This window comes from Ambystoma mexicanum, chromosome 9, assembly GCF_040938575.1.
Source record: "Ambystoma mexicanum isolate Mex_15411 chromosome 9, UKY_AmexF1_1, whole genome shotgun sequence".
In the NCBI taxonomy this organism is placed as follows: Eukaryota; Metazoa; Chordata; class Amphibia; order Caudata; family Ambystomatidae; genus Ambystoma; species Ambystoma mexicanum.
In genome coordinates, this window is record NC_090931.1 from 18,442,131 (window position 1) to 18,461,008 (window position 18,878).

The following is an 18,878-nucleotide window of genomic DNA, read 5'->3' on the forward strand; positions in this document are numbered from 1 at the left end:
ACAGGGTAATCTGGTAAGGGCTCTCCAGTACAGGCACACGGGGTACTCTGGTAAGGGCTCTCCAGTACAGGCAAACAGGGTACTCTGGTAAGGGCTCTCTAGTACAGACCCACGGGGAACTGTGGTAAGGGCTCTCCAGTACAGAACCACAGGGACTCTGGTAAGGGCTCTCCAGTACAGAACCACGGGGTACTCTGGTAAGGGCTCTCCAGTACAGACCCACAGGGTACTCTGGTAAGGGCTCTCCAGTATAGGCACACAGGGTACTGTGGTAAGGGCTCTCCAGTACAGGCACACAGGGTACTGTGGTAAGGGCCCTCCAGTACAGAACCACAGGGTACTCTGGTAAGGGCTCTCCAGTACAGGCACACAGGGTACTCTGGTAAGGGCTCTCCAGTACAGGCACACAGGGTACTCTGGTAAGGGCTCTCCAGTACAGGCACACAGGGTACTGTGGTAAGGGCTCTCCAGTACAGGCACACAGGGTACTCTGGTAAGGGCTCTCCAGTACAGGCACACAGGGAACTCTGGTAAGGGCTCTCCAGTACAAGCACACAGGGTACTCTGGTAAGGGCTCTCCAGTACAGGCACACAGGGTACTCTGGTAAGGGCTCTCCAGTACAGGCACACAGGGTACTCTGGTAAGGGCTCTCCAGTACAGGCACACAGGGTACTCTGGTAAGGGCTCTCCAGTACAGAACCACAGGGTACTGTGGTAAGGGCTCTCCAGTACAGGCACACAGGGTACTCTGGTAAGGGCTCTCCAGTACAGGCACACAGGGTACTCTGGTAAGGGCTCTCCAGTACAAGCACACAGGGTACTCTGGTAAGGGCTCTCCAGTACAGGCACACAGGGTACTCTGGTAAGGGCTCTCCAGTACAGGCACACAGGGTACTCTGGTAAGGGCTCTCCAGTACAGGCACACAGGGTACTCTGGTAAGGGCTCTCCAGTACAGAACCACAGGGTACTGTGGTAAGGGCTCTCCAGTACAGGCACACAGGGTACTCTGGTAAGGGCTCTCCAGTACAGAACCACAGGGTACTGTGGTAAGGGCTCTCCAGTACAGGCACACAGGGTACTCTGGTAAGGGCTCTCCAGTACAGAACCACAGGGTACTGTGGTAAGGGCTCTCCAGTACAGAACCACAGGGTACTGTGGTAAGGGCTCTCCAGTACAGGCACACAGGGTACTCTGGTAAGGGCTCTCCAGTACAGAACCACAGGGTACTGTGGTAAGGGCTCTCCAGTACGCCGTATGATGATATTTTTGTGTAACCCTAATGCTCACCTTAACATCGCAGAAGCCTGACGTCACGGGGGAGTGGGGGGAGTGGGGGTGGCAGGTGCTCGACCAGAGAGGGGACAGTGCAGGTGTGTCAACCCCCCAGGGGCCCCGCTGCAGATTCGCGAGGCATGCGCCAAGATGTGTTCCCCCGTGTATCCATCTCTCCCTCCATCCCCCCCCCCCTCTAATTTCCCCCTGAATAATCCATCCTTTGGACGGTCCCAAGTGTTATTGTGGCCCATCCTTGCATCGCCTCCTTCTATAGCGCTCTGAAGTTTCAGAGTAGGATTACGCTATATAAATCCCCGCAGATGCATTTGAAAGAAAGGTGAAAAGCGAAGATTAGCGCATTTCACGAGGTTGTTTTGTAATCTTTATTTCGCAGTATTCACTTCCTAGAACTCGACTTTGTCGCCGGAATTAGGAAGCACGGGGAGGGGGTTGGAGGGAGGGGGCTGTAGGAGGAAGGTGGGGGCGGGGGGCAACGTGAGTTTTAGATACAAAAATAAGTGCTTCGTGAAAATGGCTCCGAAAGAGGCGAGAGGCGCTGGGAGTCGCCAGCAGCGATCCCCGGGCCGGGAGTGGCCGAAATTCAGTCTTTCCAAGATTCCAAGCGACCTCCTCCTCCGCGGGCTTTCGGGGTGGGGGGAGGGGGGGGCGGTTGCCGTAATCCCGCGGCCTTTCCGAACCCATAAACTATTTTCATATTCTGGTCTCAGGCGTCGTGAATTTTTTTTGTGCCGTATTTCTCCTTAGTTCTGGTGCTTCAAGTATACCATTTTGGGAGGGTAAACTTCCACAGCACCGTAAAATGTCAGCGAATGTGTCTATTTTACAATATATTACACGTGATCAGCTGTTCCAAGCGCCACCTCCTCGAGCGCCCCAAAAGACGGAGTCATTTCTATTTGACGTGTTTTTAGGGAGCGCCTGTAAATTCACTTGGCAGTTTTGTGGCGCTGCCTTTGTCGGTTCGCATTTTCCTGGCATTCGGTTTGGAGTATCTTTGCTCACTTCGTCTGGAGTCCGGACCCAGTGAGTGCTCAGTTCGCATTGTCACAGTGCGCTTCGCTTCAGAGAAGATGCGCATCGGATGCGCTTCACTTCAGAGAAGATGCGCATCGCATTGTCCACAGTCCGCTTCGCTTCAGAGGTGATGCGCATCGGATGCGCTTCACTTCAGAGAAGATGCGCATCGCCTTGTCCACAGTGGCTTCCCTTCAGAGAAGATGCGCATCGCATTGTCCATAGTGCCTTCGCTTGCGTCACTTCAGAGAAGATGCGCAGGCGAGCCGGCGTCGTCCTCGATAATGTCCACGTCGTCTTCGGGGTCCTCCACGAGGAAGCGGCTTTTGGGGGGCCCGGACTCGGAGAGTTCGGGTTCGCTGGAGCTGAGCTCCAAGCAGCCTTCGCCGGACGGGTTCTTGGGGTCGTCTTGGGTTTTTCGCAGCTGCTTCTTGTGCTTCATCCTTCGGTTCTGAAACCACGTCTTCACCTGGAAATAAAGGCGGAAAGAGGGGCCGTGAGAAGCGTGTGGAACACCTTCAACATACATGTTAACATACATGTTATGCTCCTCATATTATTATAGACAGTGCACGGCGTGTATTTTGACATCACCACAGGTCGTTTTTTTTAAATGTTATTTTTGTTGGGCGCTCACGCTGCTTGATGACAGTTTCAAAGCGCTTCATGGGTATGGAACTGAGGGGTAGGGGTGGGAGGAAAGCCAATCACACCTTTTTGAAAGTTCAGACTTAAACATGTAATAAGTACATATACGATACACTGTTGTATTAATTTAATTCAGAAGGAGTGTTTGGGAGTGTTCAAGGTGCCTGGTAAGTGACCCCCCCCCCTTACCCCCAGCCCCTCCTCCAGAATCTGCTCTGCTCGCTGGCGCTTCCACTCCCACTCACGTCTGGTGTGCAGCCAGGGGTGTAATGCAGGGCGCCCGAGGCATAGTGTGCGCTGTTTGAGAATAGCGCCCAATGCTGACTGGCTCGTCTCTAGGCGCTTAGGTGTGGATATGCGGGAAACGGGATGGGGCATTATTCCTAAGAAGTGGGGAGGAGGGTTGGTGCTTTAAAGTGGATACGAAACCAGGTGGTCGGGGCTCTAACAGGGGTGCGACCTGAGTGCTCGGGTGTTGCCTACAAAGAGCGCAGCGTGACCCAATTAATTCACCCCGAGGGCATGCCCAGGTGTGTTTTGGGTCACTCGGGGCCTCCGGCGCTCATGATTGCATGCAGTATACATATAGTAAACTCAATCTGTAAACAAACACCTCTCTCGCTATATAAACAATTTACTGCCTGATTCATGGAATTATTTGCGTGAAAAACGCAGATTTGCGCGCCTTTCTGCCCGAAAACCCCAATGCTTTAAACAGATTTTCGGGCAGAAAGACGCCAAACCTGCATTTTTCACGCAAATAATTCCATGAATCTGGGAGTTAATAAATAATCCGTGTCAGTAAATGACCCCAATTTTGTGAATAGGTCACCTATGAGAAGGGGGAATGGGGGGGGGGGGATAGCACCCATGTGCGTTCCTGACAGATTTGCATACAATCAAGGTGCATTTTGGGAACAGAAAATGAGACCGATATCTTTGTTTGAGTCATGCTTGTGCCAGTGAATGACACATTGTTACCCTTCGGGGGCATACTGCATGGCACAGGGCTCGGTGCTCATTTCATTTGCCACGACACTCCCTCTAACCCTAGCATTTCTGAAACCACAAGCCATGTATAGTGCATTTGAGGGCCCCAGCCCCAGTGGGCAGGGTTGAGGTTTAGGAGGACGTCTCATTTCCCAGAATGCATTCCTTTCACAGCCTGTTCTTCGATTGATCCCTGCATTCCCCAAGTCGCCTGGAGTGTGGGGGCGCAGGAAAAATCATATGGCCCCCTTTTAGTGGGAGATAGTGGGCACCCCGGCGTGGCAGCGGATTGCTGCGGTGCCAGCACTGGGGGCGGTCCCAGAATTATCAAAGCCTCTTTAGACCTTTGCCGCTGTGCAGCGGCTTCAACCAATGAGAATGCTCAGAATGCGGGCTGTATTCACTAAGGAAAGCACGTTCGGAGCACTTTTATTGGTGTCGGGCGCTGCCCTTCCCTGCCTCCCCTTCCCCTTAGCACCCGTGTAGCTCTGGACATGGCTGCTTCCCGGCTTCTCATTATTTATTATTTATTTATTATTTAGTATTTATAAAACGCACAGCAGCCCGTGGGCATCCTTCTCCATCACGTAGCACAAGAAACTTCCCTTCATCCCGCATCTGGGCGCTGCATCGCTCTGTCGACCAGGCGGTCCCTATTCATCGAAAACAGACTTCCTGGCTGATAGCACTGTGCAGCGTCGGCCCGGCCGTGGGATAAAGGTAGTTTCTTTGTTTTACAGCGATATTACAGTCGGCGGCGGGCTGACCCTGTGAGTAATGGCAGTGCTGCCTGCATTAAAAGACCCTCACCTCACTCGAGCCCTTCCGTTACCAACAGGGTCGGCCCGCCGCCGAGTGTAATATCGCTTCTGTATACATCTGACCCGAGAAAATATTCTAATACAGCCCATGAAAGAGCCCAAAAGTTACCCCCATTCCCACTGCCCCTCTTTGCTGAGCCCGTGTTCTGTGCTCCCCCTTACAGCACCCCAAACCTGCAAGCTTGAGTTTTCAGATTTATTGCAGTGTCCCCCTTATGCATAAAGTAAATGTTCTGTCCCCCCACCCGTGCTGCCCTGTCGCATGGTATCCCAAGCCTGTGACTTTAGTCTGCACTTATGGTAAGGTATTGTTTATTTATAAAGCGCCTATACACAGACAAATGTTTCAAAGCACTCAAGGAGGGTCGGAACAGAGGAAACAAACAGCAGTCACACCGAGCCAATTCTGAGCGATAATTGTCTGCACAGGCAGAGTAAGTGCGTAAAATACATGTAAAAGTTTGGGCGAAGCAAAAAGGCCTGACGGCGATTCTGCGCTTTTACCAAGTGCAATTAAGGGGCGAAGACAAGACAGAACAGACAGACGATCTTCAGGCAGCAAGGAACATGCAAGTGCACACGGTCTCAGGGAGTGGGAGGGGGGTCCAAGTGCACCCGGCCAGTGGAGACTGGGCTAAGTGCAGAAGGGCCACTCTCTAGGGTTATTCTAAGTGCAGTGAAGGTGGGTAGGGTGTAGGGCACTGAGGCAAGAGCGAGAGAGGACTGGCGGGGGCACCCGGGACCTATGAGACTCTGAGGTACACCAGGCGGTCAGTCAGCAAGCTATAAGGAAGAGTAAGGACAAAGGGAAAGAGCAGAGAGCTAGGTTAGCCGGAAAGAGGGAAAGAGAAGGAAGAGGAGAAGAGGAAGGTCTTGAGGAGTTTCCGGAATTTAAGGAGATCAGGCTCAAGACGGAGGGCAGCAGGGAGGCTGTTCCAGAGGGAGGCACCTGCTGAGGATGAGGATCTCCCTCCAAATCTCTGCTTGGAGAACCGACTCACTTGCAGAAGGTTGGAGGCAGATGAGCGGAGGGCTTGTGAGGGGCAGTATTTAGGTTGGCAGCGTTGCAGGTAGGTAGGTCCCAGAAATCCACGTGAATAATGCAGAGGGTCTTGAACTTCATCCTTGCAGCCACAGGGAGCCAGGGAAGGGATTGCAGCACCAGAGAGATGTAGTCCCTGGGCTTGATGTCAAGGATAAGTCTTGAGGTTCTGTTCTGGATGAGTTGCAGTGGGCACAGGGCGGAAGAAGAGAGGTTCAGGAAAAGGCTGTTTTAATAGTCCAGCCTGGAGAGAACCAAGGCGCTAGAGACAGTGACCCGCTGGGAGAAAGTGAGAAAAGGTAGAGTACCTCTGAGAAGGTGTAGCTAATAGTTAGACTTTTTTAGAGATGTCCGAAATGTGAGAGGAGAAGGAGAGAGTGGAATCAAAAAGGACCCCAGGTTCCTTGCCACACAGGTGGGTACAGGCGCCGGGCCAAGGGAGGCCGGCCGGAGCAAAAGTGGGAAAGCGGGTGCAGGGGTCCCAATGCGAAGAATCTCAGTCTCACTGGCATTGAGGCAGAGGTCATATATAGCACACCAGGACTAAATAGCGGACAGGCAGTCAGATATGAGCGAGGATGCGGCTGAGGGTAGCCTTAAAGAGAGCTGCGCGTCATCCACGTAACACTGGACGTTGGAGGTGAAAGTGGCAATTACACGTGCCAGGGCAGCCCTATAGACGTTGAAGAACCAGGGGATAGGTCAGAGAGCTATAGTTGAGAGAAAGGCTCAGAGTTCCACTTGGTTGCTGAATTTGTTGTCCAAATGAGAACATGTTTCTATTGTGGCAGCTGATGCCCAGGTGTGGTCACTGGCAACCCCCCTCTTTATTTGGGGGAATGCCCCATGTGGGCTCTCACATATAGAAATGTGTGCGGGTAGAGTTCATGTGCACCCCCCACTGCGCCGGGAGCTCTGGATTCATGGCCTGGGCCAGAGGAGGACTGTGCCTGGAGTCTCTGAGGATTGCTTCTGGATATGTGTTAAGATGCTGGCTGTAGACCTACTGCTCCAACTTGGGGTTTCTGTGCTTGGGTGGGCATATTTTCACCTAGATGCCTCCTGTCCCAGATTCTGGCTAGCATTCTGCACCTGTCACATGCTGCTCACTCATTCATTGGTGGTTGGGCCTTGGGGTAGAGTTGTGGTCTATATTTGGCTGTTCCATTACCCCCTGCTGCCTTGGGTGTCCGTTTGCAGTTCTCTGCCAGTGAATGACTGTTACCTGAGGCCCGGTTGCCATGAGTATTTGGCTGGGGTTCCCTACTGGTGAATGGCAGCTCTCAAGCCCCAGCTTCTCTGAGTCTTGGGTTAGTTCATGTCTGTCACCTGAACCCCTGCTGTCCTGGAACTTGGTTTGACATTTTCCGCCATTAAATGGCTGTTCCCTGAGTCCATGCCCTAGCCCTTGGATTGGCAACTCACTATTCCTTGAGACTTGGCCAGTATAGCCCTAAGGTTGGGGTTTTTTGTCAGTGAATGGCTGTTCCCTGAGTCCATGCCCTAGTCCTTGAGTTGATGAATGACTGTTCCCTGAGACTTGGCCACCACAGCCCAAGGGTTGGGGTTTTCTGTTGGTGAATAGCTGTTACGTGAGGCCATGCTCTAGCCCTTGAGTTGGTGAATGAATGTTCCCTGAAACTTGGCCAGTATAGCCCTAGGGTTGGGGGTTTCTGTCGGTGAATGGCTGTTGCCTGAGTCCATGGCCTAGCCAGTGAGTTGGTGAATGACTGTCCCCTGAGACTTGGCCGCCATAGCCCTAGGGTTGGGGGTTTCTGTCGGTGAATGGATGTTGCCTGAGTCCATGACCTAGGCCTTGAGTTGGTGAATGACTGTTCCCTGAGACCTGGCTGCCACAGCCCTAGGGTTGGGGGTTTTCTGTCAGTAAATGGCTGTTGCCTGAGTCCATGGCCTAGCCCTTGAGTTGGTGAATGACTGTTCTCTGCGGCTTGGCTGTCATAGCCCTAGGTTATGGAGTTTTCTGTCAGTTAATGGCTGTTTCCTGAGTTCATGCCTAGTTCTTCAGTTGGTGAATGACTGTTCCCTGAGACTTGTTTGCCATAGCCCTAAGGTTGGGGTTTTCTGTCCAGGAATAGCTGTTTCCTGAGTGCATGCTTCCCTGGTCCTTGGGTTGGTGTTCTGTTAGATCTCTCAGTGAATGACTGTTCCCTGACACATGGTTGCCCAAGACCTAGAGTTTGTGTTCTCTGCTAGTGAGTGGCTGTTGCCTAGGGCCCCGCTATCCTGGGCCTTGAGGTGTGGTTCTCTGGTGTATGTTGATGAATGGCTGTTCATTGCAGCCCTTGGGCTTGGGTTAGTGTACTCTCAGTTCTCTCAGTGAATGACTTTTCCCTGACACTTGGCCATCCTAGCCCTGGGGTTGGTGTTCTCTGTTTGTGAGCTTCAGATCCTGGTTCCCCTGCTTCCCTATACCTAGGGTTGATCTGCTCTGCTGGTGATTGACTGTTCCCCAGGCCCCGCTACCCTGGGCCTTGAGGTGTGGTTCTCTGGTGTTTATTGGTGAATGGCTATTTGTTGGTAACCTTGGCTTTGGGTTGGTCCATTGTTAGTTATTGTCTGTTTCCTAAGCCGCTTCTATCTTGGAACTTGGATTGACGTTCTGTGTCAGTGAGCGCTTTCCCTCAGTCCCTACTGCCCTGGAACTTTGGTTGGTGTTCGATCAGTGAATGGCCTTTCCGTGAGACTTTGCTGGCCAAGCCCCTCTCCCTCCTCCTCTCTCCACCACCCGCAGTGCCCACAATGTCCCCTTCAGGGCCCACCCTCCGGGAGACTTTGCTGGCCAAGCCCCTCTCCCTACCTCCTCTCTCCACCACCCGCAGTGCCCACAATGTCCCCTTCAGGGCCCACCCTCCGGGAGACTTTGCTGGCCAAGCCCCTCTCCCTACCTCCTCTCTCCACCACCCGCAGTGCCCACAATGTCCCCTTCAGGGCCCACCCTCCGGGAGACTTTGCTGGCCAAGCCCCTCTCCCTACCTCCTCTCTCCACCACCCGCAGTGCCCACAATGTCCCCTTCAGGGCCCACCCTCCGGGAGACTTTGCTGGCCAAGCCCCTCTCCCTACCTCCTCTCTCCACCACCCGCAGTGCCCACAATGTCCCCTTCAGGGCTCACCCTCCGGGAGACTTTGCTGGCCAAGCCCCTCTCCCTACCTCCTCTCTCCACCACCAGCAGTGCCCACAATGTCCCCTTCAGGGCCCACCCTCCGGGAGACTTTGCTGGCCAAGCCCCTCGCCCTACCTCCTCTCTCCACCACCCGCAGTGCCCACAATGTCCCCTTCAGGGCCCACCCTCCGGGAGACTTTGCTGGCCAAGCCCCTCTCCCTACCTCCTCTCTCCACCACCCGCAGTGCCCACAATGTCCCCTTCAGGGCCCACCCTTTAGAACATAAGGAGAGACGAACATGCTGCTCCTGTGCTCTCAGCACGCCGCGCAGCACGCCAGGCGCGGAACACTGTTTCCCTCAGTGGGATTCACCTGTAACCACTGGTGTCCTTGGATGGAGCAGGGATTGATTTGGAAAGTCTGGGAAATTACTTTTTAAGATGTTTTTTGATATTAGCAGTGTCTATTCTCATAAGTAAATGTTAAGTAATTGGAGTTGTGATCGAACGTTTGACTGGAAACTCGCACATAGTTCCACTTACCTCTCGAATTTCTTATTAGGCAATGAAAGCGAGCAATAATAAAACTCCCCACATAGAGCTTAGTTTACAGCTCTGATAGCTGCTGGTTTCATAGGCAAAAAGGAAAGTCTCATTTTATGAGCATATTCAAACTTTCTTAACACGATGCATAACAACAAACCGGAAGTTTGTGTGAAAGGATCTCATACACACCGCTTTACAAACGTGTGTGCTCTGTGGCACATAATTTAATCTCACTGGGCATTGCCACCAAACAACAGGGTGTGCCTAAAAGGGGCATGTGCGCAAGGAGCCGCGCTGAAACGGCCGGCACCAAAAGTGCTGCGCCTGATGTCCGGCTTCATGCCTTGGTGAGTACCTGCACTTCGTTTTTTCTATCTACAGCACTGCCTATGGCTAGGGTTGGTGTTCTCTGTTCCTTCGGGCGGTGAGCTTCCGTACCTGGGTCTCGGAGAGGCTGAGTGCTGTGGCCAGCTCTACTCTCTCTGGAGTAGACAGATAGCGCTGAAGCTCAAAGCGCTTCTCCAGTCCGGAGAGCTGGGAGTCAGAGAAGACAGTGCGGGCCTTCCTCCGGCGACAGTGCTTCCCGGGGAGCTCAGGGTGGTGGGGGAAGAGGGCCGGCACCGGCAGACCTGCGGGTGGCAGAGCAAAACCTGCAGAGGAAAAAACATCACATGAGTGTTCAGTCTCTAACTTCGACCATTAATGTGAGCATCTTACAAGCAGGTGCAATAACTGGTGTAAAAACGACATCTGGTCCTCCATGCCTGGTGAATGAAAGCGTAGAATCCTGGACAGTGGCACTTTACAGGAAGGCATCCTGAGGAACTTTACAGGAAGGTGTGCAGCGAACACTGCCCTTTACAGGAAGGCGCACATGGGGAACTTTACAGGAAGGTGTGCAGAGAACACTGCCAGTTACAGGAAGGCGCGCAGGGGAACTTTACAGGAAGGTGTGCAGAGAACACTGCCAGTTACAGGAAGGCGTGCAGGGGAACTTTACAGGAAGGTGTGCAGAGAACACTGCCAGTTACAGGAAGGCGTGCAGGGGAACTTTACAGGAAGGTGTGCAGAGAACACTGCCAGTTACAGGAAGGCGCGCAGGGGAACTTTACAGGAAGGTGTGCAGAGAACACTGCCAGTTGCAGGAAGGCGCGCAGAGGAACTTTACAGGAAGGTGTGCAGAGAACACTGCCAGTGACAGGAAGGGGCGCAGGGGAACTTTACAGGAAGGTGTGCAGAGAACACTGCCAGTGACAGGAAGGCGCGCAGGGGAACTTTACAGGAAGGTGTGCAGAGAACACTGCAGTTACAGGAAGGCGCTCTGAGGAACGTTACAAGAAGGTGTGCAGAGAACACTGCCAGTTACAGGAAGGCGTGCAGGGTAACTGCTACTTACAGGAAGGCATGCTGAGGAACTTTACAGGAAGGTGTGCAGAGAACACTGCCAGTTACAGGAAGGCGTGCAGGGTAACTGCTATTTACAGGAAGGCATGCTGAGGAACTTTACAGGAAGGTGTGCAGAGAACACTACCAGTTACAGGAAGGCGCGCAGGGGAACTTTACAGGAAGGTGTGCAGAGAACACTGCCAGTTACAGGAAGGCGCGCAGGGGAACTTTACAGGAAGGTGTGCAGAGAACACTGCCAGTTACAGGAAGGCGCGCAGGGGAACTTTACAGGAAGGTGTGCAGAGAACACTGCCAGTTACCGGAAGGCGCGCAGGGGAAATTTACAGGAAGGTGTGCAGAGAACACTGCAGTTACAGGAAGGCGCTCTGAGGAACGTTACAAGAAGGTGTGCAGAGAACACTGCCAGTTACAGGAAGGCGCGCAGGGGAACTTTACAGGAAGGTGTGCAGAGAACACTGCCAGTTACAGGAAGGCGCGCAGGGGAACTTTACAGGAAGGTGTGCAGAGAACACTGCAGTTACAGGAAGGCGCTCTGAGGAACGTTACAAGACGGTGTGCAGAGAACACTGCCAGTTACAGGAAGGCGCGCAGGGGAACTTTACAGGAAGGTCTGCAGAGAACACTGCCAGTGACAGGAAGGCGTGCAGGGGAACTTTACAGGAAGGTGTGCAGAGAACACTGCCAGTTACAGGAAGGCGCGCAGGGGAACTTTACAGGATGGTGTGCAGAGAACACTGCCAGTTACAGGAAGGCGCGCAGGGGAACTTTACAGGAAGGTGTGCAGAGAACACTGCCAGTTACAGGAAGGCGCGCAGGCAAACTTTACAGGAAGGTGTGCAGAGAACACTGCCAGTGACAGGAAGGCGCGCAGGGGAACTTTACAGGAAGGTGTGCAGAAACTTTACAGGAAGGTGTGCAGAAAACACTGCCAGTGACAGGAAGGTGAGCAGAGGAACACTGCCAGTTACAGGAAGGCGTGCAAAGGAGCAGTGCCAGCTGCAGGAAGGTGTGCAGAAGAACAGGCAGTGACAGGAAGTTGTCCGGGAGGTTGTGCAGTGAAATTGTGTATGTTACAATTGGTTACTTGGGCCAATCAGAGGGTGGATAGATAGATGAGAGTATGAGTTGCTTGTCCAATGGAGTAGCACAATCAGAGCAATGACCCCCCTGCAGCGAAGCGACAGCAAGGGTCCGTGAAGCTGGCCACCCCACATTCTGGAGCCCCGCCCTGCATTGTGTGCAGGGGTTCCACGCATCGGCCACTTGCACGGAGCGAGTACACGGGACCCCCACCAGAGCTGGAGTAATGGGCACAGGTGGGGGGGGGGGGCGGCGGAAGCAGAGCGATTGGCCTTGCTCGCATTGCCTCCGCATTTTACACCTCAGTGCAAGTTGCAACGCTATTGCGGTTATTATGGGATGGCCAGTGCCTTCTATTTTATTAACCTGTGCCTCGGGTTCGCGCTCCTGCTCCCCGCGCCTCTCCGCCTATTGAGTTCGCTGCTGGCTCCCCACTGCCTGAGTTTGGGCGCCCCTGAAAGGCGGCAGCTGTGACGCTTCCGGGTGAAATGCGGAGTCTTCCGGGAACCGCCGGAACCTGGCATAAATCTGCGCAAGAGCTTTGCGCCCAGGTTCTTTTTGCGGCTAATATTCAGTAGTGAATAGGTACCTATTATCCCTCATACAAGCAATAGTGCTCTAAGAGTAAATCGTATGCATTCGGTCCACAGACGGACATAAATACATGTAAACCAGGGAGGTCATTAGTTTGGTTAATGGTAGCACCTTATGCGTAGCGCCCAGAAACAGTTTCGCTAGTGGAGCGAGCTTTACATAGTGCCATTTTAACCAATTGTCCCTAAAGAATTTGAACCGATCTTTGGAAAGTGGCGGGATTTTAAACCAGTATTTTCTTCGCCGATGTCAGAAATATTGCCACAGAAAAAATCGGGTACAATGGCCTTAATTTTGGATTTCCCGCCCAGATTTGCGCGCGTTCTGGAGGGGGCCTGGAAGGGTCGTTTTATGCATTTTATTCCATCTTCCAGGGCAGTTCCGCAGCGTTCCGGCTCATCCTCCTAAAATGCCGCAATGCTGGATTTCGACTCTTTGCGGTGTATTTAACGCACTAGGATACACTTCAATGCAATGAATACCGGGGCCCTTTTCCAAACATCAATTCAAAGATGTGCAGCGTTTTAGGCGAATTAATGCCGCCTGGAAATATCGCTTTGTTCAATCGGCGTGGGGTCTAGGGCGGCGTTATCGACGCCGGTTATTTTTGTATGGGAACCTACTCCGAAATCTGGTTGGCGTTCCACAGATACAGAAGCGTATGGATGATACAGAAAGGGGGGGGGGTGCAACAAATAACAGCCCCCCCCCCACCCACTCTAATGTTAAGGGCCCGATTCATGCAATGTTTTGCACGGTTCAACGTGACTTTGCACTATCGACCCAAACCCCGATTCATGGAACTGTGTAAAGACCCTTTGCACTGCAAACATGTCTGTGCAATGGCTCTGCACTGCAAAAATACCCTTTGCACATTTCCGTGAATCAGGGTTTGCGTCGGCAGTGTAGAGCCACTTTGAACCACGCAAATAGTTCCATGATTCGCTCCCTACATATTCCCGCAGTGCACGCTTGCGATGGATGGTGTGCACGTGGACTTTCCTTACCCATGAAATGGTGAACCGCCCTGGTTCACAGGAGCGTTTTATAATGGCGGAAAACCTTCTGTGAATGACCCCTTTATTTTATAATGGCAAAAGCAAGACAGTGCAACAACGAAACAAGCCACACACAGCCTCGCACAACAGCACATGACGGCTACGGACTGAAAACTCACACCTCCGCTCAACGAACGGGGGTAAACCCAACGGAAGCTGCCAACAGCACATCACAGCCCTCTGGCGCTTTTCCGTGCTCAGTCCTCCTCTTGCGCTTGTTCCTGCTCAGTCCTCCTCTGTCTCTTTCTCCTGCTCAGCCCTCCTCTGTCTCTTTTTCCTGCTTAGTCATCCTCTGTCTCTTTTTCCTGCTCAGTCCTCCTCTGTCTCCTTTTTCTGCTCAGTCCTCCTCTGTCTCTTTTTCCTGCTCAGTCCTCCTCTTGCGCTTTTTCCTGCTCAGTCCTCCTCTGTCTCTTTCTCCTGCTCAGTCCTCCTCTGTCTCCTTTTCTTGCTCAGTCCTCCTCTTGCGCTTTTTCCTGCTCAGTCCTCCTCTTGCGCTTGTTCGTGCTCAGTCCTCCTCTGTCTCCTTTTCCTGCTCAGTCCTCCTCTGTCTCCTTTTCCTGCTCAGTCCTCCTCTGTCTCCTTTTCCTGCTCAGTCCTCCTCTAGCGCTTTTTCCTGCTCAGTCCTCCTCTTACGCTTGTTTGTGCTCAGTCCTCCTCTGTCTCCTTTTCCTGCTCAGTCCTCCTCTGTCTCTTTTTCCTGCTCAGTCCTCCTCTGTCTCCTTTTCTTGCTCAGTCCTCCTCTTGCGCTTTTTCCTGCTCAGTCCTCCTCTTGCGCTTTTTCCTGCTCAGTCCTCCTCTGTCTCTTTCTCCTGCTCAGCCCTCCTCTGTCTCTTTTTCCTGCTCAGCCCTCCTCTGTCTCTTTTTCCTGCTCAGTCCTCCTCTGTCTCCTTTTCCTGCTCAGTCCTCCTCTGTCTCCTTTTCCTGCTCAGTCCTCCTCTGTCTCTTTCTCCTGCTCAGCCCTCCTCTGTCTCTTTTTCCTGCTCAGTCATCCTCTGTCTCTTTTTCCTGCTCAGTCCTCCTCTGTCTCCTTTTCCTGCTCAGTCCTCCTCTGTCTCTTTTTCCTGCTCAGTCCTCCTCTGTCTCTTTTTCCTGCTCAGTCCTCCTCTTGCGCTTGTTCGTGCTCAGTCCTCCTCTGTCTCCTTTTCCTGCTCAGTCCTCCTCTGTCTCCTTTTCCTGCTCAGTCCTCCTCTAGCGCTTTTTCCTTCTGAGTCCTCCTCTGGTGCTTTTCCTGCTCAGTCCCACTAACCTATTTTTTGCCTCTATTTTCAATTTAATTGTCAAGCGACAACAGCCCGTAGGCATCAGGGCGCTACATAAAATGAACAAAAACAGCAAAACAGTCAAATCTGAGCTGCGGGCTAGTGAAACATCCTCCCCAGATAGTGGCTTACTCTGCAAAGAGAAGGGTCTCCAGGCTTTTCCTAAAGACACGATGGTTCTCTACGGTCCGCACATTCGCAAGAAGCTTATTCCATGCTTGGGTCAACAATATTGGAAAAGGCGACCCATGCCACGGGCTCCCCTGAACCGGAATCATCGGCCGGTTTGTAAATTCACAACCTCTCTTTTAGGTAAAGGGGTGCATTACCGTACCAACATTTGTGTCTGAAGGTCAGGACTTTAAATTGAATTGTCTCGGCAGCAGGGGTGCAGTTCAGACTCCCCCAGGCTTCGGACACACGTTCTCGCCAAGCAATGTCACACACCCAGCGGGCCGCATCATTTAGAATGGGCTGCAGCCTAGCCAGGCAGTCCTTACGTGCCCCAGCGCCAGGGGACCGCTCAGGGGTGTAAATACCCTTTCACGTATTGCTTGAAGCCGCGATGAGGCGAAGGAAGGGAGCTAAGATCCGTGCCCTTCATTTCACGCCTGCCCGGCGTGTCCGTGTCCGTGCAGGCGTGAAACAGACGCAATGCCTATGGAATCCGCCTGGCTTTAGCGCCAGGTAACACCGTGTGCACTCCGTAGGAATCCGCTAGTAAACGCCTCAGGCGAAGCTTTCTTTGCTGGTGGAGTTTTATTTTACACTAAAAGGAAAGCATGAAAGCGAGTGCATGTCTCGCTTAATTCTTTACTCCCACTCTGCCTTGGAGGGGACCCCCTAACACGTACCTGTGAGCGGGGGTGCTCTGCGTACATTTCACATTCAGCAGAAATGAAAGGGCTGCAAGAATTTCTCGTCGGGAATCCGGGCGCTGGGTGCATGCTGCTTGAATGCGTCTTGGAAACGGGCACTTGCTCGTGTGCCACCGGGCAAATATTTGCTCAGATGCCTGCCCATCCAGCGTTCTACCCATGCCCAGCGACTCACCTAGGAAACTCTTCACTTACCCTTCTTTCTTTCCTTCCTTCCTTTCTTTCTTTCTTTCTTTCTTTCTTTCTTTCTTTCTTTCTTTCTTTCTTTCTTTCTTTCTTTCTTTCTTTCTTTCTTTCTTTCTTTCTCCCTTTCTTTCTTTTCTCGCTCCCTTTCTTTCTCTTTCTTTCTTTGTATTTCGTTTTCTTTCGTTAGATCTTTCTTTCTTCCTTTTGCTTTCTTTCTCGTCTCCTTTCGTTCTTGCTTTTCCCTTCTTTGCTTTCTCCATTCCTTCGTTCCTTCTAAACGCCCATTCGTCCGTTCATCAGGGATTTATAACTAATAATATCCGAAAGCACCAATTAAAACATGCGCTGCTTTGAAAAATTAGGTCCGTTTTACGCTGAATTTGGCGAGTATTTTTCCTCGAAAATAAGAGAGGCAGGATTTCAACAAACATCAACAGTAATTCGCTGCTTTCTGTTCTGCTGTTTTGGCGAATAGTCGGTACTGAGATATCGTGTTTCTAACGCCCGCACTTGCACTCTGCTGGCTGCGACTGTCACCTGCGCGCAATTCTGCGCTAAATGCGCACCCGCGAACTTGCCCAATTCGCGATGTTTTGTTGTGGGCAGAGTGTGCCCTGCGAGCTCGGCTTTCTCCGGGGGTGCGCTTCCCTCCTCCGAGTCCGCGGTCCCAGCTGAGTCCGCGGTTCTCCGCCGGAGCTATCGGTGCGCGCCTCCCTTGCAGCTTCATAAATACTATCGGCCTCATTGTCACGTTGCGGAAAGGAGCAGTAATACCGGCGCGGCTTTATAGAGGGCAACAGATGTACCTGGAGATTTAAACAAACGCAGCCGGGAGTGATACAGGCAGGTGCGAGCAAAAAACAAGTGGAAACAACAAAAGGAAAGAGCAGTCACCAAATTGTAAAAAAAAAGCTGCATAAAAAGGGGACATTTAGCATTTTTTCTTTATTTCTGTTTTATATAAATTTGAAAAACTCAAAGTACTACGGCGGCGCATAGCGCCTTCAAATACCGTGGAGGGGCGTGTGATCCCGGCCCCCACCCGCTCTCGCGCTGTCCTGGGAACCAGAGTTTGGGGTAGTGCCCTGTTTGTGTACGTGTTGTGGTAAATCTGGTAACGTCACACACACACACACACACACACATATATATATATATATATATATGCTCTCCTTTGGTATTTTTGGTTGTAAGGCCGCGGGCCTTTATGGGAAATAAAGGCCTAGAGAGGCTGTGGCAGGTAAGGGGCGCGGGTGCCGGCAGGCGGTCTCTTACCCGAGGTGGTGAAGAAGTAGGGGTGGTGGTGCTCCGGTTTGTGCAGGGTCTGCTGCGGTGCCAGCAGGCTGGGGGTTGGCATCAGCGGGTACCCGTAGTCCAGGAGCGGCAGCCGGGGCAGAAAGGGGCCCCCGAAGGGCGCCTCCCGCAGGGGCTTCGGCTTGTGCAGCAGGATGTCCTCAATGAAGAAGGAGGTGGGTCTCTGGGAGGGCCCCGGGTGAGGCAGGGGGCTGAAGTGTATGTTCATGGCCCTGGGTAGAGCTGGCCCGCCGCGGAGGGGGCTGTGCGGAGGGAAAGCAATTCGTGTTGCCCCCGATTCCACGCTCTCCGAAGTATGGTGAGCGCCCTTCTCTGAAATGCCCCCCACTCTAAAGCGGAATAGCAGGGCTTACGATCAAGGTGAGGACCCCGGAGCCCCGCACTGGCGGTGGAGCTAGGTCAGTCACAGGGAGGCCCTTCTTTCAGCCACGACCCTCACTCTCTGAAGCTGAGCTGGTTTGCAGGTGGGCAGTGGGTACTTCTTTCAGCCACGACCCTGGTTCTCTGAAGCTGAGCTGGGTTGCAGGTGGGCAGTGGGCACTCCTTTCAGCCACGACCCTGGTTCTCTGAAGCTGAGCTGGTTTGCAGGTGGGCACTGGGCACTGCTTTCAGTCACGACCCTGACTCTCTGAAGCTGAGCTGGTTTGCAGGTGGGCACTGGGCACTGCTTTCAGCCACGACCCTCACTCTCTGAAGCTGAGCTGGTTTGCAGGTGGGCAGTGGGTACTTCTTTCAGCCACGACCCTGGTTCTCTGAAGCTGAGCTGGGTTGCAGGTGGGCAGTGGGCACTCCTTTCAGCCACGACCCTGGTTCTCTGAAGCTGAGCTGGTTTGCAGGTGGGCACTGGGCACTGCTTTCAGCCACGACCCTCACTCTCTGAAGCTGAGCTGGTTTGCAGGTGGGCAGTGGGTACTTCTTTCAGCCACGACCCTGGTTCTCTGTTTCTGAGCTGGTTTGTAGGTGGGCAGTGGGTACTTCTTTCAGCCACGACCCTGGTTCTCTGTTTCTGAGCTGGTTTGTAGGTGGGCAATGGGTACTTCTTTCAGCCACGACCCTCACTCTCTGAACTGAGGCAGGAACACCCTACACCTGCAGCCAGGACCATCCCGATTTGAAGCGATGGATAGAGCCAGGCGCCCCTTGCAGCCAGGATTGTCACCCTGGGGGTGCAGTTAGATCAGGGTGAGCTCACAGACTCCTGCACGGAGGACCCACACTCTCTGATAACGGGGGGATAATCAGGGGGGGGGGGCTGTGCCTTACGTCTCCCGTTTTTTTAGGCCGTGAGTGAGGATCTTTCTGGAGCCAATGGCAGTGGAGCTGGGCGGGGCGGCGCCCCCACCCGGGGGTGGGTGTGGAGGTTTCCTGGGCGGCGCTCTCCGAGGTGCTGAAAACAGACCCTCAATGTGGAGGTTTAAAGACACAGCGAGTCTCTCGTGAGGGGGGGGGGCTAGCAGGGCCCGGGCCCGTACTGGGGTCTGCCCTGCAATGCCCCTTCCCCAACACGCATGCCGAAGTGGAAGTGGGGCAATGATTGGCGAACCCTCTGATTTCAATGGGTCTCTGAGGTACATAGCGCTCAACACGCACGCATGGACTTCATTGTAGCGCTTTGTGCGC

The 18,878-nt window shown here is 53.1% G+C and overlaps 1 protein-coding gene across 1 annotated transcript; it reads right to left on the minus strand.

Annotated features, from left to right (window-relative positions):
- Positions 1-1,736: 1,736 nt before the first annotated feature.
- BSX (brain specific homeobox) lies at positions 1,737-18,474 on the minus strand. Its single transcript, XM_069617285.1, has 3 exons — positions 17,220-18,474; positions 9,921-10,111; positions 1,737-2,781 (listed from the first exon to the last, which is right to left on the minus strand). The coding sequence occupies exons 1-3, from the start codon at positions 17,464-17,466 to the stop codon at positions 2,557-2,559; spliced, it is 663 nt and encodes a 220-aa protein (XP_069473386.1). The 5' UTR covers positions 17,467-18,474; the 3' UTR covers positions 1,737-2,556.
- Positions 18,475-18,878: the final 404 nt, after the last annotated feature.